At 45.1% G+C, this 26,830-nt stretch overlaps 1 protein-coding gene across 4 annotated transcripts in view; it reads right to left on the bottom strand.

Annotated features, from left to right (window-relative positions):
* The window catches only part of Trappc9 (trafficking protein particle complex subunit 9), a 489,946-nt gene that overhangs the window by 413,344 nt on the left and 49,772 nt on the right, over nt 1-26,830 (bottom strand). For all 4 annotated transcript variants that reach the window (XM_076556025.1, XM_076556023.1, XM_076556024.1 and 1 more), the window contains one exon: nt 14,073-14,216. In XM_076556025.1, the coding sequence (XP_076412140.1) occupies nt 14,073-14,216 (144 nt within the window). The remainder of the gene's footprint in view (nt 1-14,072; nt 14,217-26,830) is intronic.

Consider the following 26,830-nt stretch of genomic DNA (forward strand, 5'->3'; position numbering starts at 1 on the left):
CTGCTTCCTGAGAACAGACTTGAGAGTCACACCAGAAATTAAAACCTTCACCACCGAGAAAATAGGAAGTAGTCTTAAACGCATTGGCACAGGAGACCACTTCCTAAATATAACACCAGTAGCACAGACATTGAGAGCAAAAATTAATAAATGGGACCTCCTGAAACTGAGAAACTTTTGTAGAGCAAAGGACACGGTCAATAAGACAAAACAACAGCCTAGAGAATGGGAAAAGATCTTCATCAACCCCACATCTGACAGAGAGCTGATCTCCAAAATATATAAAGAACTCAAAAAGCTAGACTTCAAAATACTGAACAATCCAATTAAAAAATGAGCTCCAAGAGCTTAACAGAGAATTCTCAACAGAAGAATATCAAATAGCTGAAAGACATTTAAGGAATTGCTCAACATCCTTAGTCATCAGGGAAATGAAAATCAAAATGACTCTGAGATACCATCACACACCTGTCAGAATGGCTAAGATCAAAAACACTGAAGAAAGCTTATGTTGGAGAGGATGTGGAGCAAAGGGAACACTCCTCCACTGTTGGTGGGAATGCAAACTTGTACAACCACTCTGGAAATCAGTATGGCGGTTTCTCAGGAAATTGGGAATCAATCTTCCTCAAGACCCAGCTATACCACTCTTGGGCATATACCCAAGGAATGCTCAATCTTACCTCAAGGACACATGCTCAACTATGTTCATAGCAGCATTATTTGTAATAGCCAGAACCTGGAAACAACCTAGATGCCCCTCAGCTGAAGAATGGATAAAGAAAATGTGGCATATATACACAATGGAGTACTACTCAGCAGTAAAAAACAATGATATCATGAAATTTGCAGGCAAATGGATAGAACTAGAAAATATCATCCTGAGTAAGGTAACCCAGACTCAGAAGGACAAACATGGTATGTACTCACTCATAAGTGGATACTAGATATAGGGCAAGGGATGGCTCCGGAGAGGCTAGCTGACAGGGAGGGACCCTGGGAGGGACACAGGGATCACCCAGCAAAGTAGAAGTTGATGGGATCTGCATGAGTGGGCTGAGGGGGCGGTGGAGGGCAAGGAATGCAGAGTGAGAACATAGGGAAATGGAAGGGTTGAGCTGGAGCAGGAATGGAGTGGGAGAGCAGGGAAGGAGATACCATGATAGATGAAGACATCATGGGAGTGGGAAGAGGCAGGGTGCCGGGGAAGCTCTCAGGAATCCACAGGGATGACCCCACCTTGGACTGCTGGCAGTGATCCAGGGGGTGCCTGGACTGGTCTACTCTGGTGACCGGTCTAGTGAATACCCTAACTGTCATCATAGAGCCTTTATCCAGTGACTGGTGGAGGCAGATGCAAGGATCCGCGGTCAGGTGTCAGGTTGAGCTCCGGGAATCCAGTCAGATGGGAGAGAGGAGGGATTCTGCAGGAGGGGGAAGTCAAGATCATGATGGGAAGAGGTGCAGAGATGACTGGCCACACTGGTGGAGACCCATGAACTGTGGACTAGTGGCTGTGGAGCCCCCATGGAACTGGACTAGGCCCTCTGGATATGGGAGACAGTTGTTTAGCCTGAACTGTTTGGGGGACACCCGGACACAGAGATAGGGATCCATCCCTGGTGCATGGGCAGGCTTTTGGGAGCATGGTGCCTGCGTTGTGGCACCTTGCGCAGCCTTGGTGCAGTGGGGAGGGGCTTGGACCTGCCTCGCTGGGGTGTGCTGGGCTCTGCTGACTCCCCATGGGAGACCTTGATTTGGAGGAGGTGGGGATGGGGGGGTGGCTTGGGAGGGGGGACTGGGGAGTGGGAGGAGAGTAGAGGTGGGGTCTGTGGGTGGTGTGTAGGGTGAGTAGAAATTTTCTTAATAAAAAAAAAATGAATCTTCACCACCGTGTCCACGTAGCTCAGCTGGAACAACACCTCCCAGGATGCTCTCTGCAGGGACTGACTCAGCAGCATGTGCTGTGGGGATTCCGTCAGGACACACTCACTGAGAAAGGGACAGCTTTTCCTGCACTGGCTACTCCAGGTCCTGCTGGCTCCCAAGAATCAACCTTCCTCCTAGGAGAACCAGATGGCTCACAGAACCCGGTGGTCTAGGCTAAAGCCAACAGTACTTCACCAGGGCCCCGACAGCCAGGCCAGTCTCTGTGGGGGCTCCCCTCCTGGACTCCAGGAAGATGTGGCTACATCAGTGGCTTTGACTCCACCAATGCTGTGGGATGAGGAAGGCCTTTCTTTTCCCAGGTGGTTCAGACCCGTGTCCCAGCACTCAGCCTTGCTGTCCCTGACCAACCTAACTCCTGTAACTGATCAGGAAGTATTTGTGGGATTGGCTATCAGGAATATGTCTGTTCTTCCAAACTGCCTTTCTAGAAGAAAAGGAAGGATATTCTTAGAAAGAAAGGTAAGAGGGAGGACACTGTGGCCAAGAGTCCCCAATACCGAATGCGTAATGGAGCAGCCAGTACCAGCCAGTGTAAGGCCAGGTCTGTCACTCCCGAAAAGGAAGGAAGGGAGAACCATTCGGCTCGATCAACAAACAAAAACATGGTGGGAATAAGTCAAGGGCAGTGATCTCCATGCTATTGTTAATTCACACATGTGGACTGGAAGCCTAGCTCCCACGTTACTGTTAATTCACCTGTGTGGACTAGAAGCTAATCCTCTTCCAGGAAAATCATTTCTCAGGGCTCCAACAACAGTCTTAAATCATGCTAAATCTTTAAGTCATGCTAAAGAGACACATCCTAACATGGTCAACACCATTGTTCATGAAACTCCAGCTTCAGGCTCGAACACAAGAAACTCTCGGGAGATGGTCTAGCCCTTCCGAGCTCTTCAGAGCTGTCCAGGCGTACTGTGTCCAGGCAGATGACACAGAGATCCTTACTACACAGAAGTCTTTCTTACTTTGGCACACGGACTAGGTTAGCGCTGAGGGCTGGCTCCGTCGTGGAAAACTGGGCGGCCCACATCTCACCAGTACAACAGGTGGGATAACTGTTCTCTGACCAAACCCATCAAAGTTGCAGCGAGAACCAAATGAGGTCTTAAGAGGGCTCCCGTGAAAGAGATTCAACTGTAAATACTGGAAAAAATAACCAATCTGAAAATAACCAAGAAAATACCAATTAAACAGTGAGGCACTCGGTGCATAATGGATTAGGATGCCGCCGCCAGAATGAAATCAGAGCTATCCTGTCAGAGGGCAATTTGGCCACACATCTAAACAGCAGACTAATGTGCAGAGCCCATGACCTAAGAAGCTCTCAGGGGCTAAACCTATCTCCTGCTACAAAGCCAAATACGTCCACCATGGTGTTAGCTACAATAGCAAAACAAGATCCCCACTCTCTGCCCTCCCCCTCCCCAAAAAAACGTCAAACGAAACAAAAACAAAAGCATGGGGCTGGGGGAACGGCTCAGCAAAGTGTGCATCATACAAGCATGAGTTTAATCTTCTGGACTCAGGTGAAAAGCCGACATGGTGGTGTGTGTGTGCATATGCCATCCCAGCATTGGGGCTATCCTGGCCTAATGGGCAAGCTCCAGACCCCAGTGAGACCCCCTGTCTCAAAGAAACAAGGTGAGACTATTGACCTTTTCCCCCAGCAGCCTGGGCAGCATCTTCTAGCACTGCATAGTTCATATACACATATTAAAAGAACTTTCAATAACAGGACCTACGACTAAATACCTGAGTACTCATCTGCAAATGTGACGCTCTTTCTGGAAAATCATATGAGGAGTAAGTTCAACAAACACAGACAAGTTTACAGGCAAATAAGTCTTAAAAGTATAAATAGGGTCAGAGGAAAGGTGAGAGAAGAGGACTACTGAGGCAGGACTCGTCACATGGTCACTCTGAGACTTCTTTGGCCACCAGAAGAAAGAAGTCAAACCAGCTGCTGGCAAAACACCCTCACACACCCAGGCACGGGACGTGAGTGACAGCCATCATTGAGCACCATTGACCAGTGTGTGTGTGTGTGTGTGTGTGTGTGTGTACACGTGAGTATGACAGAAACGCAGGGCAGTTCCTGTCAAGTGCAGAGGCAGCTGTGAGGCCGTCAGTCCTGTCTGTGCTCTGTGCTGTCTTGTAATGCAGAGACAAAGTCCCTGTCTCGGGAGAGGAGAAGGTCAAGCTCATCATCCTGACGTAGGCAAGTGGCGAGATCAGTCCACTTAATGGCCCCTTGTCCAAGCTCAGACAGCTAACAAGCACTAAATGTTTCCAATGTCCTGTCTAAAGCACAGGGCACCTGAAGGGGATGACAGGGCTCCTGCCCTTGAGAGACACAACATCCAACAAAACGGAACGGAGCAGAACTGCTTCTGATGAAATGGCACTGGCGGCAGATACACCACACACGCAGAAAGACACCTGTTGCCGTGCATGGGGGAGAAAACACAGGCAGGGATCCCATCTACTGGGGACTTACGAAAGACCCTCGGGGGAAGACGAGGCATGGAGAAGTCCCGAGGTACAGGGGAGGGGACCAACCTGCTATGGAAGGAAGTTACGTATTGCCAAGGAGAAGAGCTCAAGACTCAGCAAGTGGCAAGTGATGTGTTAGCTGTTCAAAGGAAGGAAGCCACGTGAACATGGCTGGGGACACATGACTATGCAAGGTGTGGGTGTGCAGGACAAGAGAATAGGGTCATGACCAAGGCCGAGGGTCACGGGCAGCACCCCATATTCTTTTTTTGGGGAGGGGGTTCGAGACAGGGTTTCTCTGTATTGTTTTGGTGCCTGTCCTGGAACTCGCTCTGTAGACCAAGCTGGCCTTGAACTCACAGAGATCCACCTGGCTCTGCCTCCCGAGTGCTGGGATTAAAGGCGTGTGCCACCTCTGCCCAGCAGCACCCCACATTCTTGCCTGGTGCAGTCCTGTCTCTTTAGAGTCATTGAGTCAGGGGTCTGTTCATCCCAGGAGAGCTGGGAATGGTCAGTGGCAGCCCAGGGGCAAGAGAGGGGGAAAAATAGAAAATAAAAAACACAGAGCCAGGAAGAGACCCAGGCTGTGCCATCCCACTTAGAGGCTTGGGCATTCTGCGAGCTCACACCTATCAGTCGCTCAATGTCACAGAGGCTTCCAGCAGCGAGATATTCACTGGGCAGCCTCCAGGATGCCCAACTACTAACAGCGGCAAGAGAGGAAGGCAAAAGAGACACAACAGGAAGTCAGTGGGGACGGCCATGGGTGGAGCGGCTCCTCGCTGTCGATGGGACCCCTCCTACAACAGCAAGCCACTTGGTCACCAGAAGTCCTACGTAGAAAGCTATACCAATCCACACTGAGAGAAATGCAGAGCCATCAGAAGTGGGAGCACTTTCAAAACCCTAAGGGCAAAGGGCTAAAGGGACTGGAGGGAGAAGCGTGTCTAATGGACAACATGGTCATCACCACGGACGAATCAACGGCAGAGCTTTAAAAGGCGGGTTAGAGATTTCCTGGGAACCCACAGGCCACTCTGTACAGGGAGCAGGTAGCCTAACTGCAGAAGCTTCACCTCTCCCTCCTCTTCTCCAAATCCAACCCCCAGACTCACCCTCAGCTCCATAGCAGACCACCTGGTACAGCTTCCCTGCCCCCATCTCCAGCAGCTCTCCAGGATCTTCCCCAACCTTCCTCCACACTCCTCCTGTTATCCCAGGCCCCAACTCCAGCAAGCATCCCCTGAGAACCTACAAGCCAAGCCGGCCAGAGAAGCAAGTAGGCCAGCAAAGCAGGGAGCCTAGCTTCAGATCCTCACTCTCCTCATGTCCTCCATATACAATGCACTGGTCTGTAGCAGACTACCTGCTGTGGCCTCTCTTCACTCTCTACTCCCATTCCCAAGGACTAAGCAGACCCTGGTGGAACACCCTGCCTTCTTCCCCACTGTGGACACACAGACACACACACACAGACACACACACACACACACACACACACACACACACACACACCAGAGACCTCCCTCCTACCCCATCCCCATTCCTAAGTATTCCTAAGAATCAGCTCCCAATTCACAGAGAGGTTCCCATTTTCCTGGGAACCTCCAGTGACCACACCTATCAGATCTCTGAAGAATTTCCTACCAGGCCACACACACACACACACAGCCACCACTCTCTCCTAAAATGAGAGGGCAACGGAAACCAAAGAATAAAACACCCACCCAACAAAGACAAGGTCGGAGATAAACACCAAGAATTACATCTTCCCAGTGCCAGATGCCTAGACAACAGTATAAAAACACAATCAGTAATAGCCAGGGCAGTGTGTCTCCACTAAAGCCCAGAAACCTGAATACTGTGATATAGCTAAAGCACATGACAAAGACCTTAAAATAGCCTTTATGAATATGATTGAGGTCCTTAAAGAGGAAATGAAACACAAACAGTAGAAGAAAATGAATAAAAGAGGTCAAGACCTGAAAGTAGAAATGGAATAAATAAAAAATAAAAACAGAATCTGAAAATGAAAAATTTAGAAACTCAAACAGAGACCCCAGAGGCAAGCCTCACCAACAGAATACAAAAAATGGAAGAGAGAATCTCAGGCACTGAAGACACAAAGAAGAAATGAATATCCCTGTCCAAAAAAAAAAAAAATGTTAAATATAAAAAAAAATACTGGTACAAAATATCCAGGAAATCTGGGATTCTATGAAAAGATCAAATCTAAGAATAACAGAAATACAGAAAGGAGAAGAAACCCATATCAAAGGCACAGGAAGTATTTTCAACAAAATCACAGAAGAAAATTTCCCCAACCTAAGGAAGGACATGCCTGTATGGTACAAGAAGCATACAGAACACCAAATAGGCAGGACAGGAAAAGAAAGCCCCCTTAGCACATAATAATCAAAATACTAAATGTACAGAACAAGAAAGGAAAAAGACCAAGTATCATATACAGGCAGAACTATTAGAATTATACCTGACTTCTCATTGGAGACTCTAAAAGTCACAAGGGCCTGAAAGGTTCTCCTACAGACTCTAGGAGACCAGAGACGCCAACCCAGACTACCATACCCAGCAAAACTTTTAATCATAATATACAGAGAAAAAAAGATATCCCATGATTTTAAGCAATATCTACCTACAAATCTAGGCCTACAGAAGGCACCTGAAGGAAAATTTCAACCTAAAGAGGTTAACCACACCAAAGAAAACACAAGGAATAAATAATCCCAGACCAGCAAACCAAAAGAAAGGAAACAAACACACGCGCGCGCACACACACACACACACACACACACACACACACAATCACTACCACAACAACAAAATAACAGGAATCAACACACACTATTCATTGACATCCCTCAACATCAATGTCAATAAAAAGACACAGACTAACTGAACAGACAGGAAAAACAGGGTCTATCCTTCTGTGGTATCCGAGAAACATACCTTAACATCAAAAATTGACATCACACCACAGGGTAAAAGGATGGAAAAGATATCCCAAGCAAACAGACTGTCTCAATCAGGGTTTTACTGCTATGAATACACACCGTGACCACGACAACTCTTATAAAGGAAAACATTTCACTGGGGCTGCCATACAATCCAGAGGTTTAGTCCATTATCATCACGGCAGGAAGCATAGTGGCAGACAGGGTGCTAGAGAGGTAGCTGCGAGTTCCGTATCCAGATCAGAAGGCAGCAGGAAGAGAGAGCGACATAGCCTGTCGTGCATCTGAAACCTCAAAGTCCACCCACAGTGACACACTCTCTCCAACAAGCCCACACCTCCTAATATTGTCACTCCCTATGGGCCTAAGGGGGCCATTTTCATTCAAAACACCACATAGACCTAAGAAGCAAACTGGTGTAGCCATTTTAATATCTGACAAAATAGACTTTAAACCAAACTAATCAGAAGGGATAGGGAAGGACATTACATATTCATCAAAGGAAAAAATCCACCAAGATGACATTGAAATTACTTTTTTTAGCTTTTTTCCCCAACATAATATTTTTATTAATAATTTGGGAATTTCATACAATGCACCTTGACCACACATGCTTCACATTTCTCCCAGGTCCACACCCTTTCACCCCCACCAAAAAAAAAAAAAAAAAAAAAGTCCAATTTGTATTCCCCATATACTCATTGGAGCATGGTAAAATTCCCAATGTCCAGCCCCTTAAAGAAAACTGTATCCCCACTCACCTCACCCCTCTACCCCCACACACAGAAGAAGCCATCAACTGTGCAGAGCTACAAATGAGCATCTTTATCTTTTTAAAGGACTGTCTTCAATGACTTCACGTCTGGACTCTTTGGGGGGAGGTTGGCACAGAAGCCTTCAAAGTCTCTCATTCTCAGTTATGAGTCTGCCGTTATCAATACCACTTCAAAGGAAGGTTCCCTGCTCATAGCCACCAGCAGCAGAATGGATCATGGATATCAACCTGCTTTCCAGAGGCAACATGGATCATGAACATGAACATGGTTCCCGGCAGCTGCATGAATCACTGACATCAACAGGGTTTCGGGCAGCAGCATGGATCATGGAAGTCTTTCATGGAGACTTAAGTCAGAAAATGAGCCCTTCTTCGTCTAGGATATCTTCTTATTGCTCAGAGTCAGGGTGATCATGCGGATGGGCAGTGTGTCTGGAGGCAGGACCTGTGAGAGCTCCAGGCTGCTCTGCACCACCTTGACCTGGGCGCCGGCCACCCTGTCGGTACCCCAGGCATGACCATCACATTTGTGGCCCACAGACAATGCAGCCCCGTGCTCACAGCCCAGCAAGGCAAACAGTATGAGCAGCAGTGGCAGCAGCAGTGGCCCCTCCATGCCAGGCCTGCAGGCCAAGCAGTGGTACCATCCTAGAAGGCAGTGACAGAGCAAGAGGAGCCCAGTGGTGGTCCAAGCCTCTTGGGGGCCAGAGGACCCACTCTAAACAAGCTCCTTTGTCCCAACATTGCAATTCTTAACATCTATGCACCAAATACAAGGGCACCCAAGTTCATGAATGAAACACTGCAACAGCTTCAGTCACGTACTGACCCTCACACACTGATTGCGGGTGACTTCAATACCCCACTCCTGTCAATAAACAGGTCATCCAGGCAAAAACTAAACAAAGGAATGCTGGAGCTAACTGATGTCATAAAGCAAAAAGGCCTAACAGACATTTATAGAACATTTCACACAAACACAAAAGGCTACATCTTCATTCAGCACCTCATGGAACTTTCTCTAAAACTGACCACATACTCACATACAACAGATGCAAGAAAACTGAAGGCCGGGCGGTGATGGCCCACGCCTTTAATCCCAGCACTTGGGAGGCAGAGGCAGGCGGATCTCTATGAGTTCGAGTCCAGCCTGGTCTACAAAGTGAGTTCCAGGAAAGGCACAAAACTACACAGAGAAACCCTGTCTCAAAAAACCAAAAACCAAAAAAACAAAAACAAACAAACAAACAAACAAAAAAAAAAAAAAAAAAAAAAAAAAACGAGAAAATTGAAGTAATACTCTGCATTCCATCTGACCACTACAGATTAAAGCTGGATATCCAAAACAACAGAAAACTCGCAAACTCATGGAAACTGAACAACTCAATACTGAATAGAAAATGGGTCAAGATGAAAATTAAGAAGGAAAATTAAAGACTTTGTAGAGCTGAAATGAAAACACAACATACCCAAACTCATGGGACAAGATGAGGGTGGTTCATAGAGGCAAGTTCACAGCACTAAGTGACCACATGAAAAACACCGGAGGAATCTCATACTAGTGATTTACTAGCACACCTGAAAGATGTAGAACAAAAAGAAGACATCACACCTAAAAGGACCAGACAGCAAGAAATAATAAAACTCAGGGCTAAAATCAATAAAAGAGGAAAATTTAAAAAAGAATCAATGAAACAAAGAGTTGGTTCTTTGAGAAAAATCACTAAGATTGACAAACCCTTATCCAAATTAACTTCAAGTCAGAGAGAGAAGATTCAAATTAACAAAACTAGAGAAGAAAGTACAAACAACACAACAGATACCAAGAAAATCCAGAGAATCATAAGGACATACTAAAAACCTGTACTCCTTCAACTTGGAAAATCTAAAAGAAATGTATAATTTTCTTGATACATATGACTTACCAAAGTTAAATCAAGATCAAATAAGCAATTTAAACAGATCTATTACCCTAGTAAAATAGAAGCAGTCATTAAAAATGCTTCAGCCGGACGGTGGTGGCACACGCCTTTAATCCCAGCACTCGGGAGGCAGAGCCAGGTGGATCTTTGTGAGTTCGAGGCCAGCCTGGGCTACCAAGTGAGTTCCAGGAAAGGCGCAAAGCTACACAGAGAAACCCTGTCTGGAAAAAACCAAAAAAAAAAAAAAAAAAAAAAAAAATGCTTCCCCCCTCAAAAAAAAAAAACAAAAACAAAAAAAAACAGGGCTACATGGTTTTAGCAGATAATTCTACAAGACTTCCAAAGAAGAGTTAATGTCAATGCTCCTCAAATTATTCCACAAAACAGAGACGGGGGAACATTGCCCAATTTGTTTTATAAGGTGACAGTTACCCTGATATCCAAACCAAATAAATATCCAATAAAGAAAGATAATTATGGACCAATTTCTCTTATGAACATAGATACAAAAATATTCAATAAAATACTTGCAAACTAAATCCAAGAACACATCATAAAGATAATCCACCAAGATCAAGTAGGCTTCATCCCAGAGATACAGGGATTATTCAACCTATATAAATAGATAAATGTAATCCACCATATAAACAAACTGAAAGACAAAAACCACATGATCATCTCATTAGATGGAGAAAAGGCCTTTGACAAAATCCAACAGCCCTTCATGATAAAAGTCCTAGAGAAATTAGGGATACAAGGGACATACTTCAACATAGCAAAGACAAGTACAGCAAGTCCATAGCCAACATCAACTTAAATGGAGAGAAACCCAAAGCAATTCCACTAAAATCAAGAACAAGACAAGGCTGTCCATTCTCTCCATACCTATTCAATGTAGTATTTGAAGTCCTAGCTACAGCAATAAGACAACTGAAGGAGATCAAGGGGATACAAATTGGAAAGGAAGAAGTCAACGTATCTTTATTTGCAGATGATATGATAGTATGCATAAGTGACTTTAAAAATCCCAGCAGGGAATTCCTACAGCTGATAAACACTTTCAGCAATGTAGCTGGATACAAAACACCAGTACCCCTCCTGTACACAAATGACAGACTGAGAAAGAAATCAGCAAAACAACACTTTTCACAATAGCCTCAAATAATATAAAACATCTTGGGCTAACTATCCAAGCAAGTGAAAACCTGTATGATTTAAAAAAAAAAAAAACTTTAATATATTGAAGAAAAAAATGTAAGAAAATGTCAGAAGATGAAAAGATCTTCCATGCTCATGGATTGATAGGATTAGCACAGTAAAAATGGTCATCCTACCAAAAGCAATCTACAGATTCAATGTAATCCCCATCAAAATTCCAACACAATTCTTCACAGATCTTGAAGGAATAATTTTCAACTTCATATGGAAACACACAGAAAAAACCCCAAGATAGCTATAAACAATTCTGAATAATAAAGAACTGCTAGAGGTCTCACCACCCCTGATTTCAACTTATACTATAGAGCTATAGTAATAAAAAATCACATGGCATTGGCACAAAAACAGACATTCAATCAACAGAATTGAACTGAAGATCAAGACATAAATCCACATACCTATGGACACCTGATTTTTTTTATAAAGAAGTCAGAAATACACACTAGGGAAAAAAGACAGCATGTTCAAAAAATGGTGCTGGTCAAACTGTTTGGCTGTGTGAGAACAATCGACATAGATCTATACTTATCACCCTGCAAAAAAAAAAAGCACAACTCCAAAAGTATCAACAACCTCAATATAAAACTAGATACACTGGCCGGGCGGTGGTGGCGCACGCCTTTAATCCCAGCACTCGGGAGGCAGAGCCAGGCGGATCTCTGTGAGTTCGAGGCCAGCCTGGGCTACCAAGTGAGTTCCAGGAAAGGCGCAAAGCTACACAGAGAAACCCTGTCTCGAAAAAACCAAAAAAAAAAAAAAAAAAAAAAAAAAAAAAAAAAAAAAAAAAAAAACTAGATACACTGAACCTGACAGACAAGACAGTAGGGAATAGCCTCGACCTCACTGGCACAGGAAAAGACTTTTCGGAACAGAACACTGTTAACACAGTCACTAAGATCAACAGTAAATGGCACCTCATGAAACTGAAAAGCTTCTGTATGGCAAAGAATACCTAGGAAAAGATTTTTACCAACTACACATCCAATAGAGGGCTAATATCCAAAGTATATAAAGAATTCAAAAAATGAGATACCAACAAAACAACCCAATTAAAAACTGGGGTCCAGGTCTAAATAGAGAATTCTCCAAAGAGGAACCTCAGATGGCTGAGAAACACTTAAAGAAATCTTCAGCATCCTTAGTTCATCAGGTAAATGCAAACCATAACTACTTTGAGATTTCATCACACCTATTAAAATGTCTAAGACCAATAAAACAAGTGACAGCTCATGCTGGCTAGGATGTGGAGTAAGGGGAACACTCATCCACTGCTGGTGGGAGCAGCATAGATGGCGAGGTGTGGACATGAACAATGACGCGTGGCCCAGGTCATCTTCCAGGATAGAATACAACACCTCACATGTGAGGATGCTGCTCACTCTCTCTCTCTCTCTCTCTCTCTCTCTCTCTCTCTCTCTCTCTCTCTCTCTCTCTCTCAGAAGACCTCGGCTGGATAGAATTTCCACACACCACTCCCCCTTCCTGTAAGCAGTGGGCATACAGCATGGATGTGGGGACATGAAGACCTGGTACGTCACCACATCCACTGACGGGCCACCCGGTGACAGAAGCCCCAGCTACTGATGAGAACTATATCCCCACAGAGGATCGGCACCCAGTTACTGTCAGAGAAGGAGCTGGAAGGTGAGATAGACCTACAGGGCCATCCTAGCTTGAGCTCTTAAGTATGGCAGTCTCTGCTAGGGCTGCACCAAGTCCACACTTCTGACATCTTGCCACTTTCTCCTCGCTTCATGGCTGTTGATGACATGAGTCCTTTTAATGAACTCCCTGCACACCGACCCCACAGCAGGGGACATTAACTTGCACACCAACCCCACAGCAGGGGACATCTTCCCAAGAACCTGGCTGGACCCAGGCCAATGGGGATCGAGGGTATATGTGGAAGCCACCAAGGCCCTCTTCTGACACCATGACTCTCTGGGGCCTGGGGAACACCACGGTGAGCTACCTCACACGCTGCAAAGTGAACATACCTGGGCTGAAATACACAGATGACTGAACCCCAGAAATGAGGCAATACCCAGTAACAGTGAGAAGAGATACTTGGGGAGAAAGTTGAACAAAGGCAACTGGGAAGGTAGGTAGACGCTGTGGCCCCCAGAACAGCATGGCAGCCTCACCTGTGGTTCTGGAAGCCAGACAGAAGGCAGCAGTAGCCAGAAAGGCACACAGGGGCTATCGACCTCCGCTGGCTCCATCTCCAGCCAGATGCCAGTCATAGGACTCGCCGGGTAGTGAAAATCCACACAGCTGTGGTCTAAGGGCTTGCACACCTCCCCACACAAGCACCACACGTTGGCATTCACATTTGACCCAGTGTCCCCCAAGGACAAGGAGCCCACTGTGGTCTGAATGCAAAACATAGCTGTAGGCACTGAGCTGGGAGGTTGTGATACCTTTGAAAGGTGGGTGTCACTGGAGGAGCGGGCCTTGGGACATGTCGCCTGCCTCTACTTCCTGCCCTGTGGCGATGTGTGGAGGGGAGGAGTGGCAGCTGTACTGCCACCCCATAGAGCCACAGGCCACCTGCCTAACAGAGGGGTAAAGAGAATACAGAAAACCAAAGGAGGGGTGTGGGTGAGCAAGAGGGAACATGGGAAGAACGGCGAGGCGCAGAAGCAGGTACCCACCAGCAGCAATGGGCTGGAAATGAAGACCAGCCCCAACCCAGCCCACACCCAAGGATCCCTGGAAAGAAAAGACCATGAGTTCACTCACCCTGATCGGACAGGAAGTCCAGCATGGTCTGCAAAAGAAAGGACAGGTGCCGCACAGACAGCGCGGGGTTCCCCATCCGGCGGGAGGCATAGACCAGCTCGTGCAGCAGACGCATCTGGACGGCAGCCCAGCCTCGGTGTGTGCCTGTGGGAAAGGTCACAAACAGTACTCAAGGTCAAGTGTGAAAGGTGGCAGCTCACAGACAAGGACCTCCATGATCAAACTCATATGGCCAAAACTATTACCACCACCACTACCTGTCCACCACCTCCACCACCACCACCACCACCACCACCACCACCCTACCCACAACTGCTACCCCCACCACCCCTCCACCTACCACCATCCCCACGCCCAAGTACAGAGTTGCCAGAGAAGAACATTGTTCATACATTAAGAATGTCTCTCCTTGGGGACAGAGACCAGTGGTAGAACACTTGCCTAACACGGCCAAGGTCCCAGGCTCCAACCCCAGTGTAGAAAGAAGAGTTTTAAAGAACAGCCTTACACTACACTTTCTTTCTCTCTTCTATGAAGACATCCCACTAAAATAGCCCTGATAGGCTTCCAGAAGAAGATGGTTTCCCGTGCATTTGAGTAACGGAGAGACATTTCCTCAAGAAGTGACGACCCTGGTTGGGCCCTCGTGATCAACTCTGAGGCACTGGAGAAGTGGGGAGATAAATAGGTAGCAAGGTCCCCCAGGGACTGGAAGGGCCCCTCCCTCCCAAACAGCCCAGCACATTTGAAAGGAAAGGTCGAAGCTTGGTTACACAGCCTACTGGAAAGCATTTCCTTAAGAATGCAGAGTCCCGGTGGCCCCCAGCTGCGGAGGAGTCGGAGGCTCAGCTGCTGCGCCGGGCCTCAGCGGCTGCCTCCTCCCAAGCTGCGAGCCCGGAACGCTGCGCATAGAATGCTTAAATCGGATAGACAGGCCCGGCGGCAGAGACAAGCAGACGCAGGTAGGCCTGCGGCGGGGGCCGGTGGAGGTAGACGGGCCCAGCGGCGGCAGCCGACAGGGATATTCAGACCCAGCGGCAGCCGGCAGAGACATTCAGGCCCAGCGGCGGCCCACAGAAGTAGACGGGCCCAGCGGCGGCCCGCTGAGGTAAACGGGCCCGGCGGCAGAGGCCGACAGGGACATTCAGGCCCGGCAGCAGCCGGCAGAGACATTCAGGCCCAGCGGCAGCCCACAGAGGTAGTCAGGCCCGGCGGCAGAGACAAGCAGACGCAGGTAGGCCTGCGGCGGCGGCCCGCGGAGATAGACGGGCCCAGCAGCAGCCCGCTGAGGTAGACGGGCCCAGCGGCAGCAGCCAACAGAGATATTCAGGCCCGGCGGCAGCCGGCAGAGACATTCAGGCCCAGCGGCGGTCCACAGAGGTAGACAGGCCCTGCGGCGAAGACAAGCAGACGCAGGTAGGCCTGTGGCGGCGGCCTGTGGAGGAAGACGGGCCCAGCGGCAGCCCGCTGAGGTAGACGTGCAGCGGCCGACAGAGACATTCAGGCCCGGTGGCGGCCCTCAGAGGCAGACAGACTCAGTGGCAGCTGACAGGGACATACAGGCCCGGAGGCGGACCGCAGAGGTAAACAGGCCCAGGGACGGAGACAAGCAGACACAGCTTGGAACAGGGACGCCCCTAACCCCAACATCTGGGGAAGAAGCTATCTCCGTGGGTCAGAACCAGAACGAATCTGAACACTCCGTCTGAGGACAACCCAGGGCCCAGCTGCTGATCCTGTGAAACCCAACAACTTGGAGGTGTTGGTGAGACTACCCTGCTCAGCTGAAACCCATCTGGGAGAGGATTCAGATGCCTACAGTTTAAAGTCTGTAGAAACAAGATCAGCTGAGGAGTTGACAAATGAACAAAAAGTGACCTGAGAACACAGAAGAAGGCGCTACCCAGACACCAAACCAGATCACCAGAATCATAAGTATATAATTCACCGATCGAAATCAGCTGCCCCTGAAGAAATAGCCCAAAAGCACCAATTTAACCAAGAACCCCTACTAAACCAAGACTAAAAATTAGAACAAGAGAGGCACTCTCAGACACAGACACCACCTGCACCTCACAGAGGAAGAGATGAGTAGGCGCCAGTGCAAAAATACAGGCAACAACATAAAGACCTATATGGCAACATCAGAACCTAGTGATTCTACACCTGCAAGACCTAAACATACCATGACAGAAGAAACAGAAGAAATCAACCCTAAAAATGACATTAAGAAGATGATAGAGGCCCTTAAAGAAGAAATAAAACATTCCCTCAATGAGGAAATAAAAACTTTCCTTAAAGAGGAATTGAAAAACTACCTTAAAGAGGAAATAAAAACTTTCCTTAAAGAGGAAATAAAAAACTCCCTTAAAGAGGAAATAAAAACTTCCCTTAAAGAGGAAATGAAAAACTCCATTAAAGAGGAAATAAAAAACTCCCTTAAAGAAATGGAAGAAAAAACGAACAAAAAATGGGAAGAAATCAAAGAAAGCCAAGAAAAAGCAATTAAACAGATGAAAGAAACATTCCAAGATCTGAAAAATGAATTTGAGACAATAAAGAAAACACATGCTGAGGGAATGCTGGAAATAGAAATCCTGACAAAACGAACAGGAACTACAGAAACAAGCATAACCAACCGATTGCAAGAGATGGAACAGAGAATCTCTGACACTGAAGACACGATAGAGAAAATAGATTCGTCAGTCAAAGAAAACAATAAAGACAAAAAAGTCCTAACACAAAACGTCCAGGAAATTTGGGACACCATGAAAAGACCAAACCTAAGAATAATAGGGATAGAAGAAGGAGAAGAATACCAACTCAAAGGCACAGAAAATATATTCAACAAAATCATAGAAGAAAACTTTCCTAACCTAAAGAAAGAAATACCTATGAAGATACAAGAAGCTTACAGAACACCGAATAGGCTGGATCCAAAAAAAAAGTCCCCTCGCCACATAATAATCAAAACACTAAACACACAGAATAAAGAAAAAATATTAAGAGCTGCAAAGGAAAAGGACCAAGTAACATATAAAGGCAAACCCATCAGAATAACACCAGACTACTCAATAGAGACTATGAAAGATAGAAGATCATGGACAAACCTCATGCAGACACTAAGAGACCATGGATGCCAACCCAGACTATTATACCCAGCAAAACTCTTAATCACCATAGGCGGAGTAAACAAAATATTCCAGGATAAAACCAGATTTAATCAATACCTGTCCACAAACCCAGCCCTACAGAAAGCACTAGAAGGGAAAATTCAACCCAAAGAAGCTAAACACATCCATGAAAAATCAAGCAATAGATAATCCTACACCAACATACACCACAGAAGGACAACACAACACAACCAAAAAAATAACAGGAATTAACAATCACTGGTCATTAATATCCATCAATATCAATGGTCTCAACTCACCTATAAAAAGACACAGGCTAACAGAATGGATTAGAAAACAGGACCCATCCATATGCTGCATACAAGAAACACACCTTAACTCCAAAGACAGACACTACCTCCGAGTAAAGGGCTGGGAAAAGGTTTTCCAAGCAAATGGACCTAAGAAACAAGCTGGTGTAGCTATCCTAATATCTAATAAAATAGACTTCAAACTAAAATCAATCAAAAGAGACCAGGATGGACATTACATATTCATCACAGGAAAAATCCACCAAGATGAAGTCTCGATTCTAAACATTTATGCTCCAAATACAAAAGCACCCACATTCATAAAAGAAACACTACTAAAGTTTAAAACGCACATCAAACCCCACACATTAGTAGTGGGAGATTTTAACACACCACTCTCACCAAAAGATAGATCTACCAGACTGAAACTTAACAAAGAAATAAAGGACCTAACAGATGTTATGACTCAAATGGACCTAATAGATATCTACAGAATATTCCATCCTAACACAAAAGAATATACCTTCTTCTCAGCACCCCATGGAACCTTCTCAAAAATTGACCACATGCTTGGACACAAAACAAATCTCAACAGATACAAAAAAATTGGAATAACCTCCTGTATTTTATCAGACCACCAAGCCTTAAAGTTAGAACTCAATAACAACAAAAATTATAGAAAACCCACAAACTCATGGAAACTGAATAATACCCACCTGAAACATCAATGGGTCAAGGAAGAAATAAAGACAGAAATTAAAGAGTTCCTAGAATTCAATGAAAATGAAAGTACAACATACCCAAACTTATGGGACACTATGAAAGCAGTGCTAAGAGGAAAATTCATAGCTCTAAATGCACACATAAAGAAGATGGAGCAATCCCATACCAATGAATTAACAGCACAACTGAAAGCTCTAGAACAAAAAGAAACAAACTCACCCAGGAGAAATAGACGCCAGGAAATAATCAAATTGAGGGCTGAAATCAACGAAATAGAAAACAAGAGAACAATACAAAAAATCAATGAAACAAAGAGTTGGTTCTTTGAAAAAATCAACAAGATAGACAAACCACTAGCCAAATTAACCAAAAGGCAAAGAGAGAACACCCAAATTCACAAAATCAGAAATGAAAAGGGAGACATAACAACAGACAATGAGGAAATCCAGAGAATCATCAGATCATACTTCAAAAACCTGTACTCCACAAAAATGGAAAACCAGGAAGAAATGGACAATTTTCTGGATAAATACCAAATACCAAAATTAAATCAAGACCAGATAAACCATTTAAATAGACCAATAACCCCTAAAGAAATAGAAACAGTCATCAAAAGTCTCCCAACTAAAAAAAGCCCAGGACCAGATGGTTTCAGTGCAGAATTCTACCTGACTTTCAAAGAAGAACTAATACCAATCCTCTTCAAAGTGTTCCACACAATAGAAACAGAAGGAACACTACCAAACTCTTTTTATGAGGCTACAATTACCCTGATACCCAAACCACACAAAGATGCAACAAAGAAAGAGAACTACAGACCAATCTCCCTCATGAACATTGATGCAAAAATACTCAACAAAATATTGGCAAACCGAATCCAAGAATACATCAAAACAATCATCCATCACGACCAAGTAGGATTCATCCCAGGGATGCAAGGATGGTTCAACATACGGAAATCAGTCAATGTAATACACCATATAAACAAACTGAAAGAAAAAAACCACATGATCATCTCCCTAGATGCTGAAAAAGCCTTTGACAAAATCCAACACCCCTTCATGATAAAGGTCTTAGAAAGAATAGGAATACAAGGAACATTTCTAAACATAATAAAAGCAATTTATAGCAAGCCAACAGCAAACATCAAATTAAATGGAGAGAAACTCAAAGCGATACCACTAAATTCAGGAACAAGACAAGGCTGTCCACTCTCCCCATATTTATTCAATATAGTACTAGAAGTTCTAGCTAGAGCAATAAGACAACAAAAGGAGATCAAAGGGATACAAATTGGCAAGGAAGAAGTCAAACTTTCACTATTTGCAGATGATATGATAGTATACATAAGTGACCCCAAAAACTCTACCAGGGAACTTCTACAGCTGATAAACTCCTTCAGTAAAGTGGCAGGATACAAGATCAACTCAAAAAAATCAGTAGCCCTCCTATACACAAATGATAAAAGGGCTGAGAAAGAAGTCAGAGAAACATCACCCTTTACAATAGCCACAAATAATATAAAATACCTTGGGATAACACTAACTAAACAAGTGAAAGACCTGTTTGATAAGAACTTTAAATCTCTAAAGAAAGAAATTGAAGAAGATATCAGAAAATGGAAGGATCTCCCATGCTCATGGATAGGTAGGATTAACATAGTAAAAATGGCAATCTTACCAAAAGCAATCTACAGATTCAATGCAATCCCCATCAAAATCCCAACACAATTCTTCACAGACTTGGAAAGAAAAATACTCAACTTTATATGGAAAAACAAAAGACCCAGGATAGCTAAAAGAATCCTATACGATAAAGCAACCCTTGGAGGCATCACCATCCCGGACCTCAAACTCTACTATAGAGCTATAGTAATAAAAACAGCTTGGTACTGGTATAAAAACCGACATACGGACCAATGGAATCGAATTGAAGACCCTGACATTAATCCATGCACATATGAACACCTGGTTTTTGACAAAGGAGCCAAAACTATACAATGGAACAAAGAAAGTATCTTCAACAAATGGTGCTGGCATAACTGGATGTCAATATGTAAAAGATTACAAATAGATCCATATCTGTCACCATGCACAAAACTCAAGTCCAAGTGGATCAAAGACCTAAACATAAATCCAGTTACACTAAAATTAATAGAAAAGAAGATAGGAAGCACTCTTGAACGCATTGGCACTGGAGACCATTTCCTAAATAAAACACCGACAGCACAGACCCTGAGCACAACCATTAATAAATGGGACCTCTCAAAACTGAGAAGCTTTTGCAGGGCAAAAGACACAGTCAATAAGACAAAAAGACAGCCAACAGATTGGGAAAAGATCTTCACCAACCCCACATCTGACAGAGGATTGATCTCCACAATATATAAAGAACTCAAGAAACTAGACATCAAAGTGCTGAACAGTCCAATTAAAAAATGGGCTAAAGAGCTAAACAGAGAATTCACAAAACAAGAACTACAAATGGCTGAAAGACATTTAAAGAAATGCTCAACATCCTTAATCATCAGAGAAATGCAAATCAAAACGACTCTGAGATACCACCTTACACCTGTTAGAATGGCTAAGATCAAAAACACCAATGACAACCAATGTTGGAGAGGATGTGGAGCAAAGGGAACACTCCTCCACTGTTGGTGGGAATGTAAACTTGTACAACCACTATGGAAATCAGTATGGCGGTTTCTCAGAAAATTAGGAATCAAACTACCTCAAGACCCAGCCATCCCACTCTTGGGCATATACCCAAAGAATGCTGATACATACCATAAAGATACATGCTCAGCTATGTTCATAGCAGCACTATTTGTAATAGCCAGAACCTGGAAACAACCTAGATGCCCATCAACGGAAGAATGGATGAAAAAAATGTGGTACATATACACAATGGAGTACTACTCAGCAGAGAAAAACAATGAAAGCATGAAATTTGCAGGCAAATGGATGGAACTAGAAAAAATCATCCTGAGTGAGGTAACCCAAACCCAGAAAGACAGTTATGGTATGTACTCACTCATTGGTGGATTCTAGATATAAAATAAAGAACAATCAGACCACAACCCATAGAACCATAGAGGCTATATATATAGCATGGAGGTCCCTAGGACGACTGTGGCATATAATAAATTTCAGTTTTACTCAATTATTGAAAAAAAAAATAGCCAAATGAATGGAAACACATGAACTATGAACCAAAGACTGAGGGGCTCCCAGCTGGATCAGGCCCTCTGAATAGGTGAGACAGTTGATTGGCTTGATCAGTTTGGGAGGCATCTAGGCAGTGGGACCAAGTCCTGTGCTCATTGCATGAGTTGGCTGTTTGAAACCAGGAACTTATGCAGGGACACTTGGCTCAGTCTGAGAGGAAGGGACTGGACCTCCCTGGACTGAGTTTACCAAGTCGATCACAGTCCTCGGGGGAGGACTTGTCCTGGAGGAGGTGGGAATGGAGGGTGGGCTGGGGGTAAGGGGAGGGCGTGGGAGGGGGGAGAATAGGGGAACCCATGGCTGATATGTAGAACTGAATGGTATTGTAAAATAAAAAATATATATCACAAAAAAAAAAAAAAAAAAAAAAAGAATGCAGAGTCCCAGGATCCCAGCTCCTTTGGGCAACAATTACTAACTCTACAGCTTTTCCACCATAAAACCCTTTATAAAGAAGATGTGGACACAGGGGTCCCTCACGATGTCGGGAGACTCTGGGTGCACGAGAAAGCTAGGGAAAACGATAGTCTGACCTGCTGCAGGTCTGCTGTAGGCACAGCTGCCCCTGTCTCTGTCACCAGTTTCACTGGAGGATGGCCCACAGGGAGCCTGAATCTAGGTCTCTGTCTCTGTCACACACACACACACACACACACACACACACACACACACACACACACACAAAGAGCAGGTGTCTGCACACTGGGATGCAAGGAGTCCCACGTGAAGACTTTTATTAATTAGCATACACGGTAATAGACTTCCGTGTGACATTTTCTTTTTTTTAATTTTTAAGGTTTTTTTTTTTTATTTTGTCTTTAGACTTATCATTTTATGTATGTTTGCCTGAATGTATACATGTGCACCACACTCATGCTCGGCACCCACGGAGACCAGAGGAGGGCATTCAATTCTCCTGATTCTAGAGTTACAGGTGGTTGTGAGCTGCCACGTGGGTGCTGGGAAGCAAACCCGATCCTCCACAGAGCGACCGATGCTCTTCACTGCTGAGCCATCTGTCCGGCCCCCAATGTGAAGACTTATTTTTATTTTTAATTATGTGTATGTGAGTCCAGGTGCCCACGGAGACCAGAGGCATGCGACGCTCAGGAGCTGGAGTTACAGGTGGTTGTGAGCTACCGATATGGGCACTGGGAACCAAGCTGGGGTCCTCTACAGGAGCAGCACGCACTCTTAACTGCTAAGGCATCTCTCCAACACCCCGGGACGTTTTCATATATGTTTGTTTTAGTTGACCCTCTCCCTACCCTGCTCCTCTCCCCCAGCTCCCTGCTTGCCCTCCCCACGTCTGTGTTCCTGCCCCAGTACCCCACTTCCCAGACATATGTGTTCTGGTGCCTCTCTACTCAACTTCCTAAAAAAAAAAAAAAGAAATAAAAGAAAAGAAAAGAAAAGAAAAACCTCCATTTCCCCTTTCATGGGCCTCCGTAGTTTCCTGAACTCTACCCACACTCATTCCTTCCTATGTACACATATGTAAAAATTAGAAGGTAGGATCAACATGTGAAGAAGAACATGTATTGTGTGTCTTCTGAGCCTGAGTTACTTCACTTAATATTTTCCAGTTCCATCTGCTTTCTTGCAAATGACATGACCGTATTATTCTTTATGGTGGACTAGACCTCCACTGTGTGTCCCTTTTCATTATCTACTGGTAAGTGATGGACATCTACGCTGGTCCATTTCCTCGATATTGTGCATGGAGCAGCAGTAAGCACAGACGTACAGGTAACTCTGTGGTAAGATATTCCATGTGTATGTCAGCAGTGACAAATCTGGGTTATACGGTAGTTCTGTTTTTAATTTTTGGGGGAAACCCCCCACACTGATTTCCACAGCAGCTGTACCAATTTTACATTCCTACCAGTGGGTTCCTCTTCTCCTACCCCCTTCCAGCATTTATTGTCATCTGTTACCTTGATGAAAGCCTTTCCTGAGTGGCATGAGATGGAATATCAGAACGTTTTTGACTGGCACCGCCCTTCTGAATAGGGATGTTGAACACTTCGAAATATCTATCGGCCATTTGTGTGTCTTTTTTAACAACGGTGCTCAGTCCATCAGCCCGTTTCCTGGTGGGCTCTTTGGGTTTGCTTTCTAATTTTTGAAGCACTTTGTACACTTCTTATCTTAACCCTGTCTGAAGCAGAGCTGGCAAAGGCTTTCTCCCATTCTACAGACCATCTATTCACCCCACTGTCAGTCTTGTTTGCTATACAGAAGCCTTTTCATGTCACATCATCCATTTGCTAACTCTTGGGGTAGCTCCCTGTGAGTTGGGGTTCTGTTCACAAGGTTCTTATACCCACATCTTAGCACATTTTTCCTATCTTTTCCTCTAGCAGTCCCAGTGGCTTATGCATTGAGGTATTTGATCCACTAAGAATTCATTTCTGTGGCAGGACGAGAAACGTGGCTCTAACCCGACTCTTCCGGAAGTATGGTTTGTGGAATGGCCTCTTTTCTTCAGTGTATGTGCTTGACACCTTTGTCAAAAATTAGGTGCCTATGGCCATGGAGGTTTGTTTCTGGGTCCTCTCTTATGCTCCACTGGTCTACGTGGCCGTGTTTGGGCAGCATCATTATGTCTTCATCACTCTGGCTCTGCAGCAGAGTTTGAATTTAGATATTGTGACGCCAGTATTCTTTTTGCTTAGGATTACTTTGGCTGTCTTTTCTGTTTCTGTATGAATTTTAAGGTTTTTTTTTTCTAGTTCTGTAAAGAATGCTATTGGAATTTTGATGGAATTAGCACTGACGCTATGGAGACTTCAACATATAGACTGCACTTTGAACTCTACACCCCAGTGTGATTTCAACACCAGAAAGAAGGTCAGACACTCTGAGCCTTAACACTCCTACCTAAAGAATGTCGTCAACCAGACTGGTGAGTCCTGCTGAGCCAAGACTCAGGTCATAAAAACACACACACAGAGGGGTTCAGGCTCAGACAGAACTGATGCCCCCCAGAAACCAACAGCTCATGGGAGTTGCTGACTGAGACTCTAACACACAAACACCTGAAAGAGAGTCAGGGGGACAGAGCACCTCCCCTTACGGGGTATACTTCCTGTAAGGATGAGCCTGTAGGAGGTGCAGATGCTGGTGGATGCTGTGGGGACGGGGGAGGGGGAGTGAGTGTGCCACACGAGCTGAGGCAGGCAGGGGAGGAAGTCACACCGGGAAACAATAGTCCTGCCTGTCACAAAGCGGCAAGCCACTCGCTCATTTAGAGTGCTTTGGCCATTTATGCTAACTTCTCAATAAATGCTAGCTGATAAATGCTAATATTATGACTCAATGAATATAATGTGTTTAACACACAGCATCAGCCTCTGACTCTGTGGGGTGATTAATGATCCAGCCTGCTCCATTATTGCATTGAGAACAAACCCTTGATATACCAGATCTCTACTGCTGCGGTTATTGGGTAAAATTACCTACTCGTGTGTCAGCCCCCACCCTCACTCCCACTCTGGCATCATGAGTCCCTGCACATGAAGACTGTCTGGTACTTATTATAATATCCCCGGAACAGAGGCGTCTATATCATCAGACACTCAGTCAACGTCAAAGGCTCTCCCTCTGTCTGCTACCCGGAGAGCATGGACCACTGCTTCGTGCGTCCTAACCTTGGCCAGTTTGCCTAAGATGTTCCACGCAACTCACGGCCCTGGCGGACCTCGCCTCCGGCCACCGTGCCCTGCACAGCCAGCCACTCCCTTTTCTGTGTGTGCTCAGCAGCAGGCACAGAGTTCAGCTAATAACAGGCACAGTGGGGCCCCTGTAAGCTCGTGATTCTGTTTCCTCCATCAATTCCTCACTGCCTGGGCAGCAGCCATGTGTCTTATTCATCCAAGGATCCTTAATGCCTGGCAGGAGGTCTGATGCATGCTGGGTATTTAACTAGCGTGTGGGTCGAGATGAGAGCCTGACCCTAGAAAAATCCCCTTTCTGTTTCCCATGTGCATACTCAAGTATGTGGGGACGAAATGGTGCGGCTCCAGGGATCTGCTGGATGGTGGGTTCACATCTGCTGTTTCCTCTAGCTCCTGTGTATTTAGGATACTTCATAATAACATACCAACTGAAAACCTGGAAGGCAACCCAACACCCACACAAACACCTCCACAATATATCCTGGGATGTGACATATCTTCCAGAAACTTCCTGGAATACACAGTGGTGACAACATCTTGCATCAAGAAGACAAGTGGTGAATGAGACACATTCCTGCCTTGTTTCCACCTGGTCAAAGGGGCTAGGACCAAACACTGGAACAGAAGAGAATCTTAGGAGGATTAAGAGTCCAAGTCATGACTAAGCTAGTCATGCCTTCAAAACGCTCCAATTCTCATTCACCTCAGCACTACCAAAGCGAGAGCTATCTCCTGCAGGAAATCAGTGACGATCACTTGGTTATTTTTCCAAACAGATAATGGTCTAGTTTCTACTGTGGATGGGTGGGAATGAGACCCAGGACAAACTAGCTCCCCAGTGAGCCCTGCATGCATGGTGCCTCCTCTGTGGTTCAGAGTCCTCCTACAAAACACTGAAGCTTTCCTAAAGACAGATTTGTAGTGTTTGACTCCTGACAAAACTCGTCTGCGATCCTGTCACGGAGGTTCAACAATCGGCTTTGACAGCTGCCATTCAGCAAATCAATTCCAAGTCTCTTTCAGCAAAGTTCCTCGGCAACATTTAATCTCTCATTCAGCAAACGACTGAGCAAAAAGCAAAACAGAGAAATCTTCTCCCACGGCAGCACAAATAAGATTAAGACAGAAGATGTGGTTCCCTAAGCCAGCAAATACACAGAACACATGAGCTGGGTCCTAACTCAAGCCTCTGAAGCCTGCTGGCAAAAACACTCACCTCACAAATGAGACAGAAGACATTTCTGGACCTGAGAGATCCGACAGCCTAGCTTTTATTCACAAGTATCGGGGTTTGGGTAGATTTCCATTTAATTCTCTGAGAAACACTTGAAGCGGAGGTGGGACTTAAATTGGTTTTGATTGTCTAGAAATGCAGCCAGCTGACATTTACCATTTCACTCTATTGGACCTCACTTTTTTCATGAAATAATGGCAAATGCCCCCATCCACCTCCACCAAACAAAAGTCCAACTAAAAAGGACAGAATCGCTTGAATTTCTCAAAAGAAATATGTTCCACTCTTAAGACTTGCAAGCAAAGAGCAAAGAACAAAGTCAATGACTGGCCACAGGCACTGTGGTGACTGCTGGCTGGGTCCAGCCCTTTATCACAGGTGTGCGCATGGACACCTCCAACGGGAGGCACAGGACAAAGGGCCAGTACGGTGAGGGCCGCAGGAGCTGGTGATGTGGTGTTGGGTAATCC

The sequence above is a fragment of the Peromyscus maniculatus genome, chromosome 20 (assembly GCF_049852395.1).
Source record: "Peromyscus maniculatus bairdii isolate BWxNUB_F1_BW_parent chromosome 20, HU_Pman_BW_mat_3.1, whole genome shotgun sequence".
Lineage (NCBI taxonomy): Eukaryota > Metazoa > Chordata > Mammalia > Rodentia > Cricetidae > Peromyscus > Peromyscus maniculatus.